We start from the raw sequence: 24482 nt of genomic DNA, 5'->3' as shown, positions 1-24482 counted from the left end.
AAGAAGATCTCCATAAACAGATATTTCATGATGTCAGTTCTTCCCAACTTAACCTACAGAGAAAAATCAATAAATCCAAAAGTTTAGTTCTTTGCAAAAATCTTCCCACAGAAAGAAAATTAAGCTCAGATGGTAGTGAACACACGGTTGGTTTGATATCAGAAATCAATATATCAAATTAATTGAATAAAGGTCAAAAACCACATGAAAATCTCAACAGATACATTAAAAGCATGATATAATCCAACATTCATTCATGATAAAAAAAATTTCAACATGATAAAGAGTATCTACAAAAATCTATAATTCATATCAGACTTAATGGGAACAAAGCAAGGATGTGCACTCTTGTCACTTCTCATCAACATTGTACTAGAGTTTCTAGCCAGTACAGTAAAATAAAAAAGAGAGAAGAACATAAAATAAAAATTTAAAGTTTCTAAAGGGGGAACAGGTAATGTGCAAAGAATATAGGACTCATCTCGGCAGCTGCTAGAAGACAAATGCTGCTAGAAGCAGTGGCTGCTAGAAGGAAGGAATGTCTTAAAAATTCAGAGGAAATACAATTTTCAACCTAAAATTCTTTACCCAGCCATCAACAAAGTGTGAATCTGGAATTAAAAATATTTGGACACATACCTATTCAGGAAGCTACTGGAGAATATGCTCCAGTAAAGGAAAGTAATAAATAGAGAGGCAAACTCGGGACCTAGATAACCAAGATTCCAAGAGGGAGACAAAGGGAACTCCCAGAATAACGGTGAAGAGCAGTCCCAGAACGACAGCCCTGCAGAAGGCCTAGAAGGCAACCAGTCCAGACTGAAGAAGCACAGAGCTTCAGGAAGAAACTGGGATCAAAATAAAACAGATAGGTTATCAAGTATATTACAGTATTTGGAAGGAACTACTGTAGACATACAGCATATCTAAAGAATCAACTGGAAAAAAAACAGAAAATTATACAAGAAGGATGGGACAATTATTAACGCCAGGAAAAATAAAAAGTTGTACAATAAGGAAAGGTACAAGTATAATATTTGGCTCAAAAGTAAGACTTTTTACTTAATCACAATAATATAAACATGGAATAATGATTTAGCTAAAAATTGTAAAGTAACTATATTGGAGGAATGAGAAGGAAAGAGGTAAGTTTTCATCTCCAGCAAGAAGTCCACAGATGATGTCTAAAATTTTTTGTAAATTGAAAAAAATCAGGCAATAGCAATATACGAGTATTTATATAATGTAGAAATATCGAAATACCAAAAAGAACCATCAAAAAAATTGAAACTAGCTCCTTCTGAAGAATGAAACTGAGAAAGTACAGAAAAATTAAGTCAGAGACTCTTCTTTCAATACGATACTAACCTTTCAGTGTTATCAGATTTTTTTAACTATGAGTATATTTTACTTTAATAAAAATTTAACTCAACTTAAAAGGCACACAATATAAATATAACAAACAGATAACAATAATATGCTTTAATCGGAGGTTCTAGAAAGTAGGTACAGAAGATCCACTTTGCTTAACGGCAGTATCAGAAGAAACAAACGTGAGAAACTCATGATTATAGAACTCGGGCGTGCTGAGTGCATTGGGAAGAAGAGAGCAGTGAGGTTATCAAAGATGCCACACCCTGGGAGATCTCGATAGGAGGCAGAGGCAACTTCTATACTGGGTTCTATGGCCTGCTCTTGGCCATCCTGGTGCACAGGTGATATGCAGGCAGTTAGTTGCCATGGGGGTCAAGGAGACAGCTAGAGGTACCTACGGTAGAACATAAGGAACAGGTAATGCTGTGGTAAAGAGGGTCGGGGGAGGAACATTCTGGTAGTAGTTGTAGCAAGCGCAAAGATAGCCAACAATTTTGGGTTAATATCAAGTACTAAGATGGTGGAAACTTAGAAGGTGAAGATGAGCTTGATCCTGGAGACTAATGAAATGTCAGGCTGAGAAACTTAGAGTTGGAAATAAACGTCTGTTCTCATCTTACACAGCCCCCTCAGCAGCACTCTGCATGACTGAACACTTCTCTCCTTCCTGAAACACTTCCCTCAATTGGCATTTGGCATGACAATTTCCTAATATTCTTCCTATCTCACCTTCTCCTCTACTTGATCTCTTAATGATAGAGTGTGCTCAATCCTCTAACATCCATTCTTATGGCTCTAAATTTCACCTATATGCCAATAATACCAAAATTTATATCTCTAGCCTAAGCATCTCAGATTTATCATAGAACTCTTGACGCCCACTTCTAAAACTTGTTCTACTCCCGGTCTTCCCAATTTTAATAAATGGCACCACCATCCATCCAGCTTCTCAGGCCAAACCCTAAGAACCATCCTTGATCCCTCTAATCCCTTTACCTCCTATTTGATCCAACAGCACATCCAGTCAAAACACAGGTGGGCACTTCAAAAACACTACCTATTCACTACCACCCTAGCCCACACCAACGTGTCTCACGTAATGGAAAAGACTTCAAATATTAATTCTCTATTTCCACTTTTGCCTCCATAAAGGGAGAGAGGTCTCTGAAAAATGAAAATCGAACTATGATACAGGCTTGACATAAAATTTCCCAATAGTGTCCCATTGTGGAATAAAGTCCAAAGGTCTCATCACTGCCTCTAAGACCAATATGATCTACTCCTATCTGCTTTTCCAACTTTATCTTCTATCACACTCCTTATACTCTTTATCTCTTCCTATGCTTTATCTACACGGACTTTCTGCGAGGCCCATTCTAACCTCAGCACTTTTATACATGCTATTCTACTTCTGGGACCCCTCTTCACTCTACTCCTCCGGCTTCTTGTCATTTAGGCCTCAATTCAACCGTCACCTCCTCAGAGAGGCCTTCCCTGACTGCCCACATCTAAACAGTCCCCATACCCACCTTAGTCACCCTCCCTCACATTGGCTTGTTTTATTGTCAGTAGTCATGGCTATCTAAAATAACTTAATCTCTCCAACTATCATTGTGTAACCTCCCCCCACTTAACAGCTCTATAAATAGGCTTGTTTACCACATCACCAGTGCCTACTGGAACAGCACCTAGTACATGCTCATTAAACATTAAGCAAATGAAAAAATTAGCTGAGCTGAAGGGAGAAAAAAGGATCAATATGAAGAAAGTTACTTACGAATCAAAGAGCACTATGCTAATAAACCACTAATACCTATAACTAGGATTAGTAAATTTCCTTCAAGTCCTAATTCATTATTGCTGTAGTTTAAGCACTAAGACCAATAAAGTCATTATTCAATTACTCCACCACAGTTTAGCATATTAGCTTCTGGAGAGTATACCAAAGGAAACCAGAGGCACAATTCACATAGGGGAAGAAATCTCCCTCAAGGAAGGTGACAGGAAGACATCTGGAGTGCTGCCTTATTACTACTTTACCTTTAATCCTAGTTTTCTGATAAGGAAACCCAACTTACCTTTACTCTCTGGTTCAATCAGGGTAGAAAGGGCAAAGCTCATTTTCCCTGAGAAGAGGGTTATTACCCTTCTAGATCTTAATCAGCATGCCCAAAAGATAACTTCCTTTCATTAGTGCTTCAGCAAAATGCTTGCCACTACACCTCAGGAAATGTTTGCCCTCTCACCACTGTTTATACTTACATCTTAAAGCATTAATTCTAATACTGCGCCAGGTTCATGTGTGGGATTAATACATGGATCACACACTCCCTCAGGTTCAGAAGTTCACAATGATTCTGAACGATGGTTCTAGATCGCTGAGAGCTTTATATCCAGCACAACTGAACCAGCTCAACAGCAGCATCCAGGTTCCCTGTTCTATATGAAAATGCCCAATCATTTCCTACCATTGTCTTCCTCTCATTTAAATCTCATTTAGTAAATGAGATCAACTAAATTTGACATCAGTCATTGAGAATGGGTTTTTATGTGTCCTCCTCTGCATCAAAACAATAAACATAAAATCCTTAATTCTAAAATTCTGTGTAATTATCTCTGGGAAAAAAACGGTTATATACACCCTAAACTTGGCATACATTTAGCTAGGGAGACACTTTAATGGTTTCAATAACAAAATAAAGAAGGAAGAAAGAATAATGAGAAGTTATTGCTTAATGGGTACAGAGTTTATGTTTAGGATGACGAAAAAGTTTTTGAAATAGATGGAAGTTGTGATTACACAGCATTGTGAATGTAATTGATTCCACACAACTGTATGTTTCAAAATGCTTAAAATGGCAATCCTTAAGTCATATATATTTTACCACAATTAAAAAAAAAAAGATCCACCAGCATCACTCAAGTTAACACACACTTCTTCCAGAAATATCAGCAACCTAATATAGATGCTTAAATTTAAAGGGAAGCTTGCTGGAGTACATAACAGATCTTTTGCATGACTTAAGCATCTTTTAACTAATGGCAGTGTGAACTGATTTCCTAACCTAAAAATAATCAAGTTAAACTATACCATGATTAAATTCTAGCTAAGAAAATACAGTTTGAAAAGAGCGTATAAAGAAGTCACATTAAGTGACAGATGTGAGATTTCCAGAAACTCCTCTATGGAGGGTAAGTTTAGGCAAACCATTCTGTGGCACTGGAATCAGTGGGCATTCTTGGAGAGCTGATTCAAGTGTAAAACCACAGAGTGAGACACACCTACATTTAGACCTTGTTTATATCACTCTCCACTCATCCAATACAGTGGGACTAAGTAATTTGCTAATTGCCTGAGTATCTTCATGTCAAATAGGAATACTAATGCCCACCTACTTCCCTAAGAGCTGGGAGAACTAAATGAGACCACGGATATAAAGGCAGTCAACAAACGGTATTCTTCATTGCTCCCAAATATCAGCCTTATGCTTATTTTCATTTTTGAAGCTATAAGCATATTTCTCCTGAAATGGCAGCAATGGATCAGCATATAGCAATAACACAGGTCTAACCGGTCCTATTATTTCTCTGCAAAATTGGCTGCAAACAAATAGGACTTTACTACTGATTAAAAGTAAAAGGAAGTGAAAATAAAAATGGATAAAAGATTTAGGGAAATACTGCAGGGTTACAAAACAGACAACTTGAGATAAATACAAATTACAAGGCACAACAAAAATAAGAAACTTTACCCCACAAGTCTTGAAGGTCAAGTTTTTAAGCTTAACTTCCATAAACTTCATGAAAAGAACAACATGATAGTAGGAAAAACACTAACAGAGAAGCAAACCACCAGACATCCTAAACCAGACACTAGTTCAGGACTGTTATATTTTCCTTTTTCCATAACTCACACACAGGATTTGTAAAGAGGTCTTTTTGAAAAAAATTTATTTTGGTACTTTGAAACTGCAACCAAGCTGCCAACAGAAGCTTCTCTACACAGAGGCTTGCCAGGATGAACAAAAAGATAAATTCAAGTAACAACTGGCCATGTGCCATAGTATGAAAAAAAGAGATAAACAAGCTGGGAATCTCTTCCTATCCCACACAACTTTTAATTCTCTTTTAAATAACAAGTTCCCGGCCGCCCAGTTTCTCTACAAAACGCCAGCATATTGGAACTCCTTTTTAGTGAGCTGGAGTTCATCAACACAGAACAAAGTCTTAGTGATCAATGAAAACTCATACAGAAAGGAGAATACGGCAACATGACTGGTTAAATTGGAAAAACCAATCAACTTACGTGACAACTACAGTTTTCTTCCAAGAATTAAGTTCTTGATTTCTCATTGTTTGGATAAAAAATTAAGATTAAAATTAAACAAACAATCAAAAAAATACTGTAAACTAGATTTCCATTACCTATGTATCGCTCAGCACAATGCTTAGAAGAAAACATGCACTAAAAAAATATAAAGTGAATGGATATATGAATAAAAACCTAAATGCCCCTAGGGAGGAGAGTGGTTGAATAAATTATTGAATATCCAAATAATGGAGTATTATTCAGCTGTAAAAAGAAAAACGAACGAGGAAGATTTCTATAAATAAATACGGAGTGATTTGCAGGATATATTGCTAAGTGAAAAAATAAAAGATGGATAGAAAAGTGTCTATAGTACGCTACCCTTCATATGAGAAAGAAGTGGACATAAGGAAATGGTCATGTATCTGCTCAATTTGTGCAACAAGAAATCCAGGAAGGATAAACCAGAAAATAATGAGACTGAACACCCACAAGGGAGAGATGGGAACTGGGTAGAAAGTAGGGAGACATGAAAATGAGGAAGAAGGAATGAGAAGGGACACCTCTCAGTATGCCTTTTTTTGGACAGTCCTGACTCAGAGCCAAGATAATGTTTCACATACGCAAAATGTAAATAATTGCAATTAAACAGGATGTGGGGGAAACTCAAAATGGAATACAAATCGTAATAAATGAATCTTAAGTGTATTATAAATGAATAACATAACCACATGGAAAAGGAAGTGACTAACCCAAAAAATAAGCTAAGTAACTTTAGAAAATAGCATTTGACTATGTATTACAAGACTAAATCCAGAAAGAACGGTACACAAATATTCTACCTAGTAAATCTCTCCACTTGGCAATATGTTAGCAATTCTGAAGCTACTGTATGTATATACTGGGATTAAGCATAAGTAATTATATTGAGATAGTAAGAACTATGCTTTTTACTGTGGGAGACAAGAGTTACAAACAAGGAAAAGGAGAGATTAACATGAACACTGTAGTATTAGATGAAAATTAGAGGGATCACTATGAACTCATGGTGTTTAGTTTTTTTAAAGATATACAGATGGATATAGAAATAGATACAGACATGTGTACAAATATATATTTCCTTGCTCTCTGTCCACTAAGAGGGACTAGAAGTGGAGATACCATAGTAGAAACCAGCACATGAAGATTCCATTCTCCAAAGGAACTAGAGGCTCCTTAGAGAAACAGCTGCTTCCAGATCTGGGGCAAGGAAAATACAAAATGAGAAAACAGAGCATCTTATGGCACCAGAAAGTAAAAAACTGCTCAAAAATGATGGGGACTAGATGGAGGTGGTATTTGCACAACGTTGTGAATATACGAAGTGCCACTAAACTGTTCACTTTTAAATGGTTAATTTTACATCATGTGAATTTTACCTCAATTAATCTGAAAACAAAAATAATAGGGGCAGCTCCTTTGCTCATTTTTTAATTGGATTACTTGGTTTTTTGCTGCAAAGTTGTCAGAGCTCTTTGTATATTCTGGATATTAATCCCTTGTTAGATGCATATTTTCAAATATTTTCTCCCATTCTGTAGGATGTCTTTTCACTCTACTGATTGTTTCCTTTGCTGTGCAGAAGATTTTTAGTTTGATACAATTCCATTTGTTTACTTTTTCTTCTGTTGCCTGTACTTTTGGAGTGTCATTCATAAAGTCATTGCCCCGTCCTAAATCCTGGAGCATTTCCCCTATGTTTTCTTCCAGGAGTTTTAAAGTTTCAGGCCTTATACTTAGGTCTCTTATCCATTTTGAGTTGATTTTGGTATATGGTGAGACGTACAGATCAAGTTTCATTCTTCTACAAATTGATGTCCAATTTTCCCAGCACCATTTATTGAAGAGGCAGTATTATTTCACCCCTATTTACAATAGCTAGGCAATGGAACAAACCTAAATGTCCATAGATGGATGACTGAATAAGGAAATTGTGGTATATATATATACAATGGAATACTACTCAGCCATAAAAAAGGATGAAATTCTACCATTTGCAATATGGATAAGTCTGAAGAAAAATTATTCTAAATGAAACAACCCAGGTACAGAAAGAGAAATACCACATGTTCTCACTCATAACTGGGAGCTGAATCCATAAATAAACAAATGAACAGTAGAGACAGAAAGAAATAAAGAAACAACAATCACAGTAATACATTGAACTTTTAGAAAACTAGAGGTGGAAAAGGGAAAGGATGGGGAAGAGGGAGGGGGGCTAATGAGGAATTGGTCAACGGACACAAAGAATGACTGCATATTGTAATGATAAATATGCTAACTATACCGATCTAACCACCAAATGTTATAAACAATTACTGAAAATCAACACTGTAACCCACATGTATGTATAATAAAAAAAATAAAAAATAAAAAAATAGTAAGGGCACGTTCAAAGGCACAGAAGCCAACTTGAAGGAGCTCTCAATGGCCAACCCTGGTACAATTTAAACAACAAAATAATTAATAATAATAAAGGATTATAACCCATAAAATTTAAATAAATATCCATGAGTCCATACTTATATAAAGAAATGACTTAATAAAGAAAGAAATGAGCAGAGACATCTCTTCCTCACAGTAGAGTTCCAATTAATAAGTGAAGAAGAAATGATGGAAACAGAAAATCACATTTGGCAAACATCAAGTAATAATTGTTGTAAGCAAAAATCATCAATGGATGTTAAAATTTGTGGATGAGAAACAGGATATTGGCTTAGTTTTAAAGTATGCCTCAACAAAACACTTATTAATTACAAAGGCAAAAAATATTAACTTTACAGTGGAAAAGACTGGCAGACACGACCTTAACCAAATGAACAAAGTGAACATCACCAGTGTATTAGTCCATTTTTGTATTGCTATAACAGAATGCCTGAGACTGGGTAATTTATAAAGAACAGAGGTTTATTTGGCTCACGATTCTGGGACAGCTGCATCTGGCGTGGGCTTCAGGCTGCTTCTACTCCTGGTGGAAAGTGACAGGCAGCCGGCAGGTACAAACAGATCACATGGCAAGAGGAAGCAAGAGAAAGAGAGAGGGGAAGTGCCAGGGTCTTTGAAACCACCAGCTCTTGCGAGAACTAATAAAGCAAGAACTCACTCACTAATCTCACACTTCAGGGAGAGCATTAATCCATTCATGCGGGATCTGCCCCCATCAAACAGCTCCCAACACCGCCACATTGGGGATCAGATTTCCACATGAGTGTTGGGGGGACAACACATCCAGACAAATTCAAATATAAACAAACATTCTACAAAATAACTGGCCAAATTGCTTCAGAAGTGCTAAGGACATAAAAGACAAAGAAAGACAGAGGAAATTTCCTATAATGGAAGAAACTAAGGAAACATGATAAGTAAATGCAATGTGGGACCCTGGGTTGGATGCTGGAACAGAAGACAGACATCAGTAGGACAAATGGTGAAATTCAAATACAGTTTATAGGTTAGTTCATAGCATTGTATCAAAGTCAAGTTTTTGGTTTAGCAAATTGTACTCTGGTTATGTAAGTTGCTAATATTGGGGGAAGTTGAGTGAAGGGTATAAGGAAACTGTGTAATATTTTTGCAAATTTATTATAAATCTAAAATCTAAAATTATTTCAAAATAAAAAATTTTTAAACATTTATTACTGTTCAACTTACTGTTTCACTTATATATTATTTTTCAGCTCTCTCCCTTCCTCTTCTCCTACAATAAATAGGGCAGGGGTTTTTCCCTGGCCTGGTCCACTAATGCATCCCAGACCTCTTAACAGTGCCCAGCACATGGAAGACACTCAACAAACATAAGTGGACAATTTCAGTGAGCCAGAACAATGACGACCTACTCCAAATCCTAGACTGACTTACTATTAATTTTCCTTACATGCTATTTGAAAGCAGTTTTGCTTATTCTGCAAAGAAAAAAAAATCTAAAAACTTTTGTTCAGTTTTTTTTTGCAAATGAGAACTATCATTTTCAATAAATTGCTTTATTTAGTGTCTATATTGTTATAACTAACAGGATATGACAGCTGATTTTTTCATGCATATGATTTCTCTAGGAATAGAGTGCAGTATACTGATTTGAAGATGCACATTTTCTTCCATATTTTCACATCTGAAATCAGGTGAGTCTTACACGTGATGGTATGTCACAGTTTAATCAGCAACAACTTTTCCTGCTTAGGAGACTTTAAAATAATGGTATATCTTACAATTGATGGTATATTAGATCTGATGAAATATGATAATGAAAAAAGCATTTACAAAATATTCATGGAGGTGGATTTCCAGCACAACAGCATGAGCTCTGCTGACCCATTCTCCAGTGAAACTGATGAAAATTATTTTTTAAAAAACCACTTAGAGAATCTGGAAATTGTCCTCAGAGCAAACACCAAATGAAGAAATATTTATACAAAAAAAACCTATGATAATTCAGTAAGAAAGGTGAGAAGGACTTGAACCAAAACCACTCCCTCCCTTTCCCCTCCCAAAGCAGTGAGGTGGAGATCCCACTCCACACTGCTGCAACCAAGAACAGCTCCCTTGCTCCAAGCTGAAGGATTTCACCCTGGAAGAAGCAGGCCTTCAGCTCTTATCCTGCCCCAGCTACCTGTTGCTGAGACTAAGTCCCAGGTGAGTGCAGCTGAGAGGTGGTGGCTCCCTTATTCCACCCCACCACTGGTGGAACAGAGGGTCCACCTTGGGTGAAGTATGCTGAGAATATCAAAGCCCTGACAGCCTTTCCCAGGATTCATGAGGAAGTGATCCCATGCCAGGAGAGGAACAGCCAAGAGAATCTCAAGCTCCTACCCACCCCTCATCTACTGCTCAGCTCCTAGAGTGGGGGTGTCACGCAGAGAAAAGCCTGTCATCAGCCCCAGTCCCATCTCCAAAGCCCTGGCTCAGAAATTTTGGCTGGAGCCATAAAAGAATTCCTAATCTCTTCTCAAAGAACAGTCTCCATTAGCAACAGAGCATGAAGAAGTTTAGGCCTAAGTCACCTCTCAAAAACAGTGGAAATTGTGGTGAAGGGAATGCAGAGAAAGAGAATCATGTATATAAGGAAAATACAGCCTAAACTGTGGGCTGGCTAGTTTGCAAGAGAGAGTCAGGGAAAGTGGCAGCTAGGAGGATCCCTCCTAGGGTCAAACAAGTATCAAACACTGATCTCAAGAAACCATTTCTTCAAAGAAACCACAATTTGATTAGATTCGTTTGTAGCAGAATTATGCACCAGGGCACTGTTGTAAAGATCAAAACAATCAGCCAGCTATTCGTGCAGGTGTCTTGAAAGAGTAGAAGAGAGCCCTACTAGTAACAGTGGGCACCCAGGGCAAAGAACAAGCTGGGAGAAGGGGGAATCTGAGTACCCAGAGTTGCTAAAATATATTTATCTAAAATGTCCAGTTTTCAACAAAAAATTACAAGATGTGCAAAGAAACAGGAAAGTACAGCCCATACTACATATCCAGAAAAAAAAAAAAAAAAGGCAAGCAATGGAAACTTCCTGCGAGTGCAACTAGATGTTGCATTTAAAAGGAAAAGATTTCAAAGCAGCCATTATAAATATGCTCATGGAAGTAAAGGAAAGCTTAATTAGAGAAGGAAGGTACAACAATGCTGCATCAAATACAATATATTGATAAAGAGAAATTTTAAGAACCAAATGGAAATTCTAGAGTTGAAAAGTACAATAACAGATGTTAAAAATTCACTGGAAGGCCTTGTGATGGTTAATTTTATCTGTCAACTTAACTGGGCTAAGGGATGCCCAGGTAGCTGGTAAAACATTATTTCTGGGTATGTCTGTGAGGGTGTTTCTGGAAGAGATTAGCATTTGAATCGGTAGACTGAGGAAGAAAGACCACCATCACCAATGAGGGCACACATCATCCAATCTATTAAGGTACTGAATAGATCAAAAAGGTGGAAGAAGGACAAATTTGTTTCTGTGTGAGCTAGGACATCCTGCCCTCAGACATCAGTGCTCATTATTGGACCTTCAGACTTGGACTGGGACTTAGACCATCAGCTCCCCTGGTTCTCAGGCCTTTGGACTCAGACTGAATTACACCACCAGCTTTCCTCATTCTCCAGCTTGCAGGCAGCAGATCATGGGACTTCTCAGCCTTCATGATTACATGAGCCAATTCTTATAATAAATAAACAAAGGTGTGTGTGTGTGTGTGTGTGTGTGTGTGTGTGTGTGTGTGTTCTGCTTTTCTGGAGAACTCTGACTAATACGGGCCTCAACAGGAGATTTGAACTGGCAGAAGAAAGAATTATCATCAAACTTGAAGACAGATCAATAAAGCTGTAGAAGAGAGAAAAGAGTGAAGAAAAATGAACAAAGCCTCAGAGAAATGTGGGACAACATTAAGCACATCATCACACATGTAATGGGAATACCAGAAAGAGAGGAAAGAGAGAATGGTGAAGAAAAAATATTTTCTTTCCTGGGCTGAGTACTTCCCAAATTTATTGAAAAACAATAACCTACACAACTAGGAAGCTCAACAAACTCCAAGCAAGATAAACACAAAGAGACCCATAAACACATTATGGTAAAAATGACAAAAGTCAAACAGAAAATCTTGAAAGCAGCAAGAGAAAAATGACACAGCGCTTACAAGGGAACCCCAGTAAGATTCATAACTGACTTTTCAGTAGAAATAATAGAGGCCAGAAAGCAGTGGAATAACACAAAGTGCTCAAAAACAAAAACAAAACACCCTGTCAACCAAGAATCCTATGTCCAGAAAAGTTATCTTTCAAAAATGAAGGTGAAATAAAGACATTCCAAAATAAACTAAAACTGAGGGAATTCATTGTTAGCAGACCCACCTTACAAGAAATACTAAAAAAAGCTCTTCAGGCTGAAAAAAAGTAACCCCAGATGATGATTCAAATCCACACAATGAACACCATTAATTATGTAATTAAAATAGACACTATTCATGTATATTTTTTCTCCTTTATTAACTGATTTAAAAAGAAATTGTATAACATAATATGTATATAATGTATTGTTGGGTCTATAGGATATGAAAATATGAGTAATATAATGACCAATAATAGCACAAAAGAGGTGGGTGGAAATAAAATTGTAATGGGCTAAGGAAATAATGACAGACAGTAAAATAATAATTACGACAATACGTTGTTGGGTTTGTAACATTAATAGATGTAATATACATAAAAATAAATAATACCACACAAAAAGGGTAAAAAGGAATGGAGCTATATTGGAGTAACATTTCTATATGCTACTAGATTTAAGCTAGTATAAATTTTAAGATCATTCTGATAAGTCGAGAAACTACTAAAAAATACTCAAAAAATAGTGAAAAAATTCATTAATGAAATGGCAATGCTACATTAGAATTGAAAAAAAAAAGCAATAAAGGAGGAACAGAGGAACAAAGGCAGGAGACATATGAAAAACAAAAAGATGGCAGAAATAAATCCAACTATATCAATAACAACAATAAAATGAAATGATAAACAACCCAAAGACAGAGATTGTCAAAATGGATTTTAAAAAACATGATCTGACTATATGTTGTCTACCAAAGACACACTGTAGATTCATTCCCAGAAACAAATAAATTGGAGGAAGAGAATGGGATAGGAATCAATCCACTTGGAAAACAATCTGGCAGTTTCTCTAATGATTAAACATAGAGTTACCACATGACACAGCAATTCCACAGCTAGATAAATACCCAAAAAGAACATATGTCTACACAGAAACATATACATGAATGTTTATAGCAGCATTATTCATACTAGTGAAAAGGTAGAAACAACCCAAATTTCCATCAATAAGTGAGTGGATAAATAAATGTGGTATATCCACACAAGGAAACATTACTTGGCTATAAAAAGGAATGATGTATTGATACATGCCACAACATGGATGAAACTTGAAAACATAGCTAAGTAAAAAAAGCCAGTCATAAAAGACCACAAACTATATGATTCCATTTACATGAGAAGTCCAGAACAGGGAAATCTATAGAGAAATAAAACAGATTAGTGGTTGCCTAGGGCAGGGAGGGGAGGAGCTAGGGACCAGGGCAGTGACAGCTAAAGGGTACGGGATTTCTTTGTGAGGTGATTAAAATGCTCTAAAATAGACTGTGGTAAAGAATGCACAGATCTGTGAATACACAAAAACTACTGAACTGTACACTTTAAATGGGTGAATTATATGGTATGTAAGTTATATCTCAATAAAGCTGTTTAAAAAAATTTTTAATACACTTTTGCTAAAAGAATCAGTTATTTACCAAATGTTTATTAGATGTTTACTAAGCACCAAGCACTTGGTCAGGCACTATAATGCCAGTCTCTATCCCCACGGACAGGGATCTACTACTAATCGGTCTTGCCCAGTTTCTGGATTGTGCCTGACCAAAGTAGGAGGTTCATTAGAAGTCCTACTCCCACCAGCAAGTGAGTCATATAATTACACTCTTGGTCCCACACTTACAATACTGTCTACAGTTTGCCCAACCTGTCCATTTCACATTATTGTAATTCTGCCTCATTTTTATGTGGGAATCCTGAATACCCTGCTGAAACCAGTACCCTGCCCTGAAACCCAGCTTCCCTGTCAGGATTCCTGACATCCTCTCCAACCTATACCAGTCCCATGGATCAGTTCATGCATTCTTCAAGTGCTGAATGAAGATTATAATAAACTAGTACTTCTAAGAACTGTACTGATTACTAGCTAAACCTTGAGACAGCCTAGGAATCCTATGTGTTGGTCATAATGAGTATCTCAAAATTCCAAAGCATACATAATCTGTTCCCTTTCAAAAATTGTGGCTGCTCACGCAGCTCCCTGCCTCCTACTCTGCCTGTCATGGCTTTCACATCCATCCTGCACATTCTGCCTCCTCTGTGAAGCACCCGAAGAATTAGTAGTCTCTGTCTCTGCTGTTCTGAGCAGTAGACCAATAGCTAAGAGCACAAGCTGTGGAATCAGCCTGCCTGGGTTCTTACTTCGACTCCACCACTTAACATATATGACCTTGGTAAGTTTCTCAACCACTCTGCCTTGGTTTCCCCATTTATGGAAAGGGGGTAATATTACCTCCCAGAGTTTTTTTGAAGATTAAATGAGATAATATATGTAATATGCATATAACAGGACAAGCACTCTGTTATTGCTTCCATCTCACTGTATCTGATGGTATCACATTTGTTAACATGCATCTTTCCCTACCAGTCCCTGGGCAGCTCAAAGGCATTGAGTTCCTTGTTTCTTTTCATATTCATTGCATATAATACAGTGCAAAGCACAAGACAGGCAAATATAAGGAACCGATGAATGAAATGAAAAATAAAAACTATTAGTCTAGCTATGTCAAAGACTATGGAAACCACACTTCCAGAATAAAAATCAGAACACATGATTTATGGGTATACTAGAATTGAGTATCTGAAATGAGGCCTGCCCTGGAAAATTCAGGCTGTTTGACTGCCAGAACTATCTAGAAAGAACCCAAATGCTCAACAGTTAGAGTGATTACATAAACGATAGCACTTAAAAACATGAGGATTTTATATAACCATAACAGAGACCTATGTTGATACCTGAAAGAGTCTGGACAAAACACTAAGCAAAAAAACAGAGCAGAAGAGTATGCACAGAAGGATTACAGAGCTGCTCAAAGAGTGGTATCAAAGAGAACAGACTGTGTGTGTGTATATCTAATACTACATGGAGAAAGAATCTTTATATTTTTAAAATTAATTTTGATTCTAAAGACAGCTTAATAAAAAATAATAGTGCTTACAAACAAAATAAGATAAATGGAACAGAGATTCCATAACTTTTAATCTCTTAAATAAGACATAGTAAGAAGGGTCAAATTTCTCCATTACAATAATTCTCTGAATAGATAAGCTTCCTGGTAAGAAAAAAAAATCCATACACCTTTCTTATGGTCAATTCTCCTATTTCATAATCAGACTTCTAATGGACAGTCATTTGTTTTGTTCATGTTGGGGACAATCAATAGTTTGATTAAATTAACTTCATTAAGTCTTCTCATTCAGTACAATTCAAAAATAAAACCTAAAAGTATATATTTGAACACTTTAAAGAGGAAAGGCCTTCAGCAAGCTTTTCATTCATTTTTCCCCAAGAGTTCCTGCTAAAATTAGAGCTCAACTCAGAGGAGACGAAGAGTGGAAAAAGAACACCATATTTACTCAAAGCACAGAGCATGCTTTTCAAACTTACATCAGCTTATTTCACACATATATATGCACACACAGGTAATATGTACATATCAATATAGATTTAATCACATTATAAAAAATTAGGTCATGAAATAATCTTTTCAGTTGTCTTCATATGAGTTAATGAAATAACGTCAGCAATAGCGTCTTCAAATAGCCCAGGTGATGATGACTATCCTAATTTGATTCTAACCAAATATACCGTCATCTTAACACTTCCTTCCTTCTTCTCACCATCAACATACCTTAGGTTAATATAAGGAAAAAAGGCAGGTAAAAAGTGTGGGTAGAAATTTACTCCAAATATTTTCTCTTCAAAAAAAAGCAAAGAAATGTACTATCCCTGAATATAATTCCAGATAACATTCGTTCAACACACAGTTCAAAAGCTTAAACATAATTAACTTAAAAATTTTTTTAAATATTCAAATCAGAATTTCTTCTCACCCCCTTCTTTTGCCTAGAGAGCAATCTGTCAATGCACGCAGTTTAAATCATTAACTACATTGTACCAAATCATTAGCAAAATTAGCATGTAAATTTCATAAAGGCCCTAATTGTGTCCTTTTAAGTGTTTTATACAACAGCCAGTACAAGAGAGCTTATTAAACATTTATGTTTAGTAAAGAAAAATAAAATGTCAAAACAAAAGTCTTTATTATTCAACTTGGCTGTCATTTGTAATATAAACCACTGATCGGTAATCTGTTTCTCCAAGTGCAATTATAGGAAACTGAAAACAAAACAAACCCCATCAGAATGAGAAATTCTGTCTCCTCTGTCCAAGAATATTGTTTAATTTTTGTGTCAAAAATAAACTGCCAGTACACAGCATGCAACATGCAGGTTGCTAGGGTATTTAACCTAAGCATTTATGTACCGTTTACAAAGCAAACACAAAGCCTATCACATTTCATGCACATTTTCGGAGACATTTTCCTTACCTTTCCCATTTTGCCATGTAGTATACCAAGACAAAGTAAGGAACGAAGTGATAAATGCTAAAGCAGTGGCTACAGTTCCATTTCGGAGCCTCATCTCATTTCACCATCACACTGGTTCATATGTTTATGATAATAACCAGGACTGTTTTTTTACCCTGAAGTCAACTGAATCCAGCACTCCTGGCTCTAGGCCAGTAAAAACAATCAATAAGAAGGGTTCATTTCAGATGCTCTGCAGAAGGAGCCCTGCAGCAATACCATTCCCAATTGCTACTCGGGATTGTCTTCACAGTCTTCATATGTTGACGTCTCAGGCTTTTTTTTTTCTTCCTATTCAAGGGGGAAAGAGAAAGAAAAACTTGTTTGGTAATGCAAAATGTAGGTTTCTTCATTTATTATTTACCATTATAAACGGACTTTTGGCAGAGCTAAACTGTATCTATAAATATTATCCTTGCATCTAAACTACTCATTTAATATCCTAGCATTACACGATCCTTCTCCTCCAGGGAAAAATGCTTCAAACTATATTCCCTCCACTGGTTTTGTCTGTGAAAAGAAAGGTTATGGTTACTTATTTAAAGGGTGAAGTTGTGGGGCTCACAGATTCCAAGATGAGAACTCTAATGATCACACAATGGCTCCTGAGTAATATAATCTTTCATTTTTCCTACTGTACGATAATAGGTATTGTTTTAAAAAACTGTAAGAAAATTGACAGACTGCAATATACAAGGATCAAAAGACCTGGGTCCTAGACCCAGCTCTGTTACTGCCTACATGACTTTGGGCATGTCACTTATCTAGGCCTCAAGGTTTCATACACAAAATGAGAAAACAACCTGTCTTGTCTCCTATTTTACAGATTATCATAAATAAAAAGGTTATACTTATTATTGCCATTTATTATAAAATAAGTGTAGTTTTCCCAGTGATTAACCTACTCCCAGGGTGTACACTGGGAATATTTGAGCATTTAGAAATCCTGCTGAATTTAAGCAATCCAGCCAGGATACTACATGACCTAGGACCCATCAGTTTGCATTGCTTCAACTCAGGAAATCCAGGAGATCACCACCCATCTGACAAAGCTGTGTGAAAATGGAAAGAAATAAAGTTGTCAGAAGTACTTAAGCATAGTGCCCAGCACATAATAGGTGTTCAATGTATGTTAACTGTATTACAAAATAAAACCAAACCCCAAAAAACACAGCCAGCCACTGCTTCAATCTACTCTGTGCATAGCTGGTCTCATTCCCTGGGGGCATGTCAGGCCCTCCAAGATGTGCATTGATTCCTGGTGGCCTCAAGAGCACCACAAGATGCACTTGGCAATATATTAAATGACACTCTAGTGGGATGAGTTAATGTACCTCCAAAAATGACTAACAATCTCAAGGGACAAGTCTCTCAGTGAAAGAATATGGCTGATTAAAGCAGCCATTTGCAGGCAATGCAGAAACTACCACCTCAGCTACTCCTTAACACTGGATATTACTAGAAATCTCTACTAGGAAAGAGAAATCACAGGGTATAGTATTAACAATGATGATAATGACAGTCACTACAACTCACTGAGTGTTTCCTGTATGCTGGGTCCATTACGTGGTTTAAATCTTCACAAAATCCTATGAGGCAGGCATTATTAATCCTATTTTACGCAAAAGGAAATGAATCCAGAGAGAGAACCCTAATTTGTATGACTCTGAAGTCCAATCTTTTATCTACCACCCTTTGCCTCTCAAATTAGGCCACCTACATCGTGGCAGTATGGAGAGAAGTGTCAGGAATACTCCAAGTGTCAGGTTAAACTGGAGAATCTTCCTGGAGTGTTAATTTTACCCAACAGTAAGTATGAATTTAAATATATATATTCTGTAATAAACATGGATCTATTATGGAATACACTGCAAAATTCATAGAAATTTTCAAAGTCTAAACATTCAACTTTAAACAAAATTTTCATTCCCTGCAGCCTTTGGCTAATCCCTCCTCCAACCCGCCCCACCAAAGCATGCCTATTAACCCTCCTTGGCCAACAGCTCTAACTAACTTATAACATTCTAGAAGCACCAAACCCCACTGCAATGCTTCCTCCTACTACTTGAACACAAGGAGGAGCTCCAAAGATATTCTCACCTATAAGTTACCATTGTTTTTCTAAGACCAAATTTATTCACCTTCCGTAATTGAGAAAAGTTAACATCAAATATGCCCATGTCTACAATTTAGAATTAAAATCTTCAGGGCAAAAAATCCTATAATTGTAATTAAATTCCATGAAGTGCTTAATATATTGTCTTACGTCAATGAGTACTCATTAATGAGCTCTGATTATAAAAATATACAGGTGATAACTCAGTGAATTATGTAACCTGGCAATTTAGTCCTGGTGTGGCATTACATAAAATGCTTATAACTTTCTGTTGCTATATACTTTAGCCCTATTTTACTTCAGAAAGGATTCTGTTCTAGTAAAAGATCTAAAAAGTATACAGACTATTAAACACTCAATTAATAATGATGGAGCTACAGAAGCATAGAATCATAAAATAAAGGATGTTTTAAAATAGTTTTATTAAATACAAATAAATACAAATAAAACCCCTACGATAAAACTCAGTATAAATGCATTGAGACAAGTAAAAGTAAATGAACTCTAAAACCAAAGCAGACTACAGAGTACTACTCATAATACATGAAAAACATAAGGAAAATTAAATATTGGATCCAGGAAGCTATTAAACTCTGGTTTCAAGAAGACACTCATAATGAATTCTACTAACTAGTAAGTCCTGAAATTTTGCAAGAAAAAAATATAAGAACGTTTTACTCAGTAGAAATGCAGTCATACATTTTTAATTAGGGTTTCCAAACTAATTCGTTTAACTGCACAGCACAAGTGAATGAAGTCTCCAGACAAGAGAAAAACTAACCATCTACAGGCTCTTAAATCATGACAGGCAGTTCATAGACTGGCTTGTAAGACACAGGTGACCCACATTTTTATCATTGTCCACATCTGCAAAAATTTTAATCAAACACCTTAATACTCTCCAAGACTATCAGTCAACACACGTGGATCTTCAACAACAAAAAAGGTCGTGACTAAAATTACTAGTCATTTCTCCATCCTCCCAAAGATGAATGGAACTTTCAGACCTCGGACTGAAAAATCTGTTTTAACAGTTCTTTAAGAGCTGCAGTCTTATATTTTACTATTGGACACAAAACCTTTATTTTAAACCGGTTTCTGAAACATTCAATATGTTCCACAGCTGAGAACACTGCTGAACATTTGGCATGTTCCTTAATCAGCATCCCAGACAGGACAGAGGTGCCTGAAGAACGAAAGGTACAGTCCATGATACCCACAATGAATGGGATCTATGGCGTAAACCTATATAACTTAACACAACAACAATTGTTAAAATTCATTTACTTTCCGTTTATAAAAACGTCAATATTTTTAATACAGCTTGCATAATAATGCCATCGTCCAGTGCCTTTTCAGATTTACACATGTGGGATAAAGAAACCTATGCAACGATAACCTGTTAATAAAACTATTTTTTAAACATTCAGGTAAAAAAAAAAAAAAGCATAAACCACAAAACGCTTATTTGATTCTAAACCTACATTCTACGTTCAGACGAATGACTGTGTCATTCTTCATCTTTTATCAGAAAATTCGTACAACAGCAAAAGCACAACAGCAAAATATATGGAGAGCATTAAAAACATACATCGTGCCTACCTACATTTCGCAATTCGGAATGTAAGCAGTGAACGGGCTCCGGAGACACACAATGCTGAGAGAAACAGAAGCGGGCGCGCGAGTGGTACGACTGCCATCGCACAAAAGCACGCCTTCGAGATGTCACCTGGCCCGTTTCGTGGAATCACCTGGACTCAACCTAAGGGTCCTACCTGCAGCTTCCTCAATACGGAGGGAACTGAGGCCTGGGGGCACGGGGGCAGGGGGGTTCTTTCACACCGGACCATCATCAGGTCTTCACTTTGTATGAACATTCGCCACCGCGGCTGCCCGCCCCGTCCCCCTCGCCGAGAGCAGCCCCTGCCTCTGCGCCCGGTCCTGCGGACAACTCTCCCTCTCCCTCCGCAACCCCCCACATCCACACTTTGCTCCACTTTCCCCCAAAGTCGACGAGCCCTGCCGCGCCGGGAACGCACGAAGCGTCCGGCCGGCCACCGGCAGAGCGCGGGGCTCCGGGGGACGGCGGCGGCGGCGGCGGCGCAGGGAGGGCGCCCCGGCCCCGCGCCCCGCCCTCGAGGCCCAGCGGAGCCCCGAGCCAGCCCCGCGCGCCTGAGGCGCGAGCGGCTCTCTGCGCACGAGCTTCCGGACGGGGCCCGGCGCGGGCGGCTCCGTTACCAGCAGGTGGATCTCCCGCACGCCGGGCGCCTCAGAGCCCGGCCGCCGGCGCCGCCCCTCCACCCCGCGCCCCTCCGCGCAGCCGCCCTGCGCTCCCACAGCCAGGCCGCCCGCGCGCCGCCGCCGCCGAGAGCCCCTCACCCGTCGCTGGCGTCGGCACTTCTCCCGCGGCCGCCGGCAGAGCTGCTGTGGCCGCCGCTGCCGCCGCCGCCGCCGCCGCCAGCCGCCCCGCCCTCCCCGCCGCGGCCGCCCCGCCCCCGGCCCCGCCCGCGACCCCGCCAGCCATTGGCCGCCGGCTGCTGCGCGGCCGGCCGCGGCGTGCCCCGCCCGTCAGTGGCTCGCCCGGCTGTCACTTAGGGGCGCCGTCGCGCAGCCTATATAATTCTCGTGAGGCCTCCCCCGCTTCATTTCATGTCACGGCTGGGTCTGGAGCGGCGCTTCGGTCGGTCTCGGGCCCCAGGCGCGGGGCGCTCGGCGTGCTCCCCGCCACCCCGCCGCCACATCTGGCTTTAATCCTGCCGGCGTGTGCAGAGGTAGCTCCGGCCGTCAACAAAGGCCGGGTGAGCCCTCGGCCTCCGCCTGGGCGCGCGACCCGACCACCCGGGCTGCGCCGGCTCTGACGCGCCTCCCCCGCGCCGCAGCCCGGCCCCTTCCCCCAGCGGCGGGTCCCCTTCCCCGGGCAGCATTCCGGTGACAGGTCCCGGCCTAATCCAACAATAGCTTCGAGGCCCCGCGGTTGCAGGCATCTCACCGACTCTCTCCGACAGCCAGCGATGGGCACCGTTATCCCCGACCTACCGATGAGGAGACTTAAGCGACTCGGAAGAAGAAGCGTAACTGGGAGTTAAATGCACGTTGTTTGGTGCTAGTGCCCTGATTTTTCCGCCACACCGCGCTATTCTGTCCCCTTCTCCTGAACCCCTTATCTTAATCTGCCACCGTTTTATATGGTTTGAGGTTAACCTAAGAACCGAGTAGATAATTGTCTAAAGATAGCCTGGGTGGTCTGCCCCTATTTTTCTTAGTACCCATGTGTACTGTGATTTGCACTAAGAGTAACTAGCGTTGAGCACATCATCTTTTGGATACTAACCTTATACCAGGTGCGGTGTTAAGATCTTTAATTGCATCATCTCGCTTTTAATCTCCAGTTCTCATATGAGGAAACTAGTGCTCAGAGAGGTTAAAGAGTTTACCCAGGGTCACACAGCCGGTAAGTGGTAGACGTGGGTTCAAACACAGGGGATGTGTTACCTTTACTGCTACAATAATACAACCCCGCGTGGTAGTATTTACAGGGAATTCAGGTGCCCAAGATCAAGGAGACAGTTTTGTTCTCAGGCTCCCAAGGTAATAAATAGATTCTTTTCAGAAAACAGTAATTCAAAGATAGAAAACACTAAGAGAATCATCAATCCGAATTTGTTTTTTCCAACAAAATTTCTTTATTTTTGTGTCAAGATAACAGTAATTAATAATCAGCTACAACATGCATGGGTTTCCCCCATGCTGAGATTTCTCTCTGTAACAAACTGTTTTAAAGGTCCGGTGAGAGACATATGACACCTGTCCTCCCATGGTCCCCCCACCAATTTAGAGGGAACAGACAAAAAGAGGTCTGTCCACTGTCCAGCGCTATGGACACGACTTGGGCATGACAGTCATGATATCCAGTGACAACTTTTCTCTCAACTTTGGAGAATTGAGAGCCAGTATTCTATGACAAAGGCATTGCCAAGTAGCAAGCTGGCTGCAGATTTTATGACCAGATGTAAGCAATAAAGACTGAGACCATTCCAGGATACAACTCTTGATACATCTTGGACTTAAGTTGTGTAAAATATCTCCTGGGAATAGATGATCCTAGGCCTTGCTAATACAATGTGCTAGATGACAGACAAACAAACTACTTCTTGCAGGTGAAGAACTTCCATTTAGTAATATGATACAGTCGCCGAGCCATTTTTACGTGATTGGCCAAAAGACCAAATTGCACTGGTAGCTGTTATCCCTATTTTATACAGGAAAAAACTGAGGCCCTGAGAAATTAAGGCATTTGGCAGATACAAGTATTAATTTAGGCAACTAGTAAGTGATTGAATCAGAGTTCATATCCAGGTCTATTTGATCCCAGAGTTCCTATACCACTCCTCCACACTCCCTCTCTGCTCCCATCTTTAGCAATTGACAAAATTTAGTTGAGTGGATGAATATTAAAAAGATGTGTTTCTCTCCACTTTATTTTTTTCTCTTGGTGAAGGGAGGGAATGAAAGCATTCACAGACATTCTATAAACAGAGGCATATGTCAGAGGAGAGAGGAAGACAGGGAAGGACAAGCTTTAGTTACAGACTCAAGGGGGTTATTCAGGAAGACAGCAGGAATTCCCCCTGGACTTTGGTTAGTGGTGAAACACAGCAGAAGACAAAAAGCAAACAGAAAGAACACTATTGCCTTCCTTTGGGGCTTTCTTTGATGCTTTGTTGCGACTCCATCTGGGAGCAGAAGGCCAGGTTTTGGAAGAAATCTGACCATATAGTTCCACTTGTCTCAAACCATTCACGTTATGTAGCTCAGGAAAGCCTGAATTTCTGCTAGTTGCCCTAAGGAATTGGAATGGCATGGAATGTATGCCGTCAAAGTATGGGTGAGAATCGGTCGATGATTTCAAACTACATCCTTGGCATCTGTTTAATTAACAAAGGCAGACAATCCAAGCCCCCACTGAGTCCCATCTATTTCTTTTTCTCTTTTTTATCTTTTCCTCCATGATGCTCCCTCTCTATCACTCCCCTTTCATTTCTTCTCTATTTCTGCAGTTTCTCTTTTTGCCTTTATTTCACACTGTCAGTGGAATTGTAGCCAAGAAGTTCTGCCTATAACTTTACCGTTCTATAGGCTGTCCTCAACAAACTTGCTGTGGGGTGGTTGTTCTTTCCACGCACATTTTCAGTATTGCACAAACTCTTTCTGAGTGCCTATGATTACAGAGGCAGCGGTACCTAACCATGGAGTGCTCTCAGACTAGTGGAAGGGATGGGTAAGTAATTAAGCCACAGGACAGTGCCACAAGCTCACAGTGCTGGGACAGCAGTTAGGATGGGGCCATCAATCAGATTCTCAGGGCAGGGAAGGCTTCCTGGAAGTGACATCTGAGCTAAAAACAGAG

The 24482-nt window shown here is 39.1% G+C and overlaps 1 protein-coding gene across 1 annotated transcript in view; it reads right to left on the bottom strand.

Moving 5' to 3' along the window:
* The window catches only part of MGAT4A (alpha-1,3-mannosyl-glycoprotein 4-beta-N-acetylglucosaminyltransferase A), a 109002-nt gene extending 91988 nt beyond the window's left edge, over nucleotides 1-17014 (bottom strand). The window contains exon 1 of the mRNA XM_063078591.1: nucleotides 16921-17014. Within this exon, the coding sequence (XP_062934661.1) occupies nucleotides 16921-17014 (94 nt within the window). The remainder of the gene's footprint in view (nucleotides 1-16920) is intronic.
* Between the last annotated feature and the right edge of the window lie 7468 nt (nucleotides 17015-24482).

This window comes from Cynocephalus volans, chromosome 14 (genome assembly GCF_027409185.1).
Source record: "Cynocephalus volans isolate mCynVol1 chromosome 14, mCynVol1.pri, whole genome shotgun sequence".
Classification (NCBI taxonomy): Eukaryota; Metazoa; Chordata; class Mammalia; order Dermoptera; family Cynocephalidae; genus Cynocephalus; species Cynocephalus volans.
This window is presented reverse-complemented; position numbering and strand designations above follow the sequence as displayed.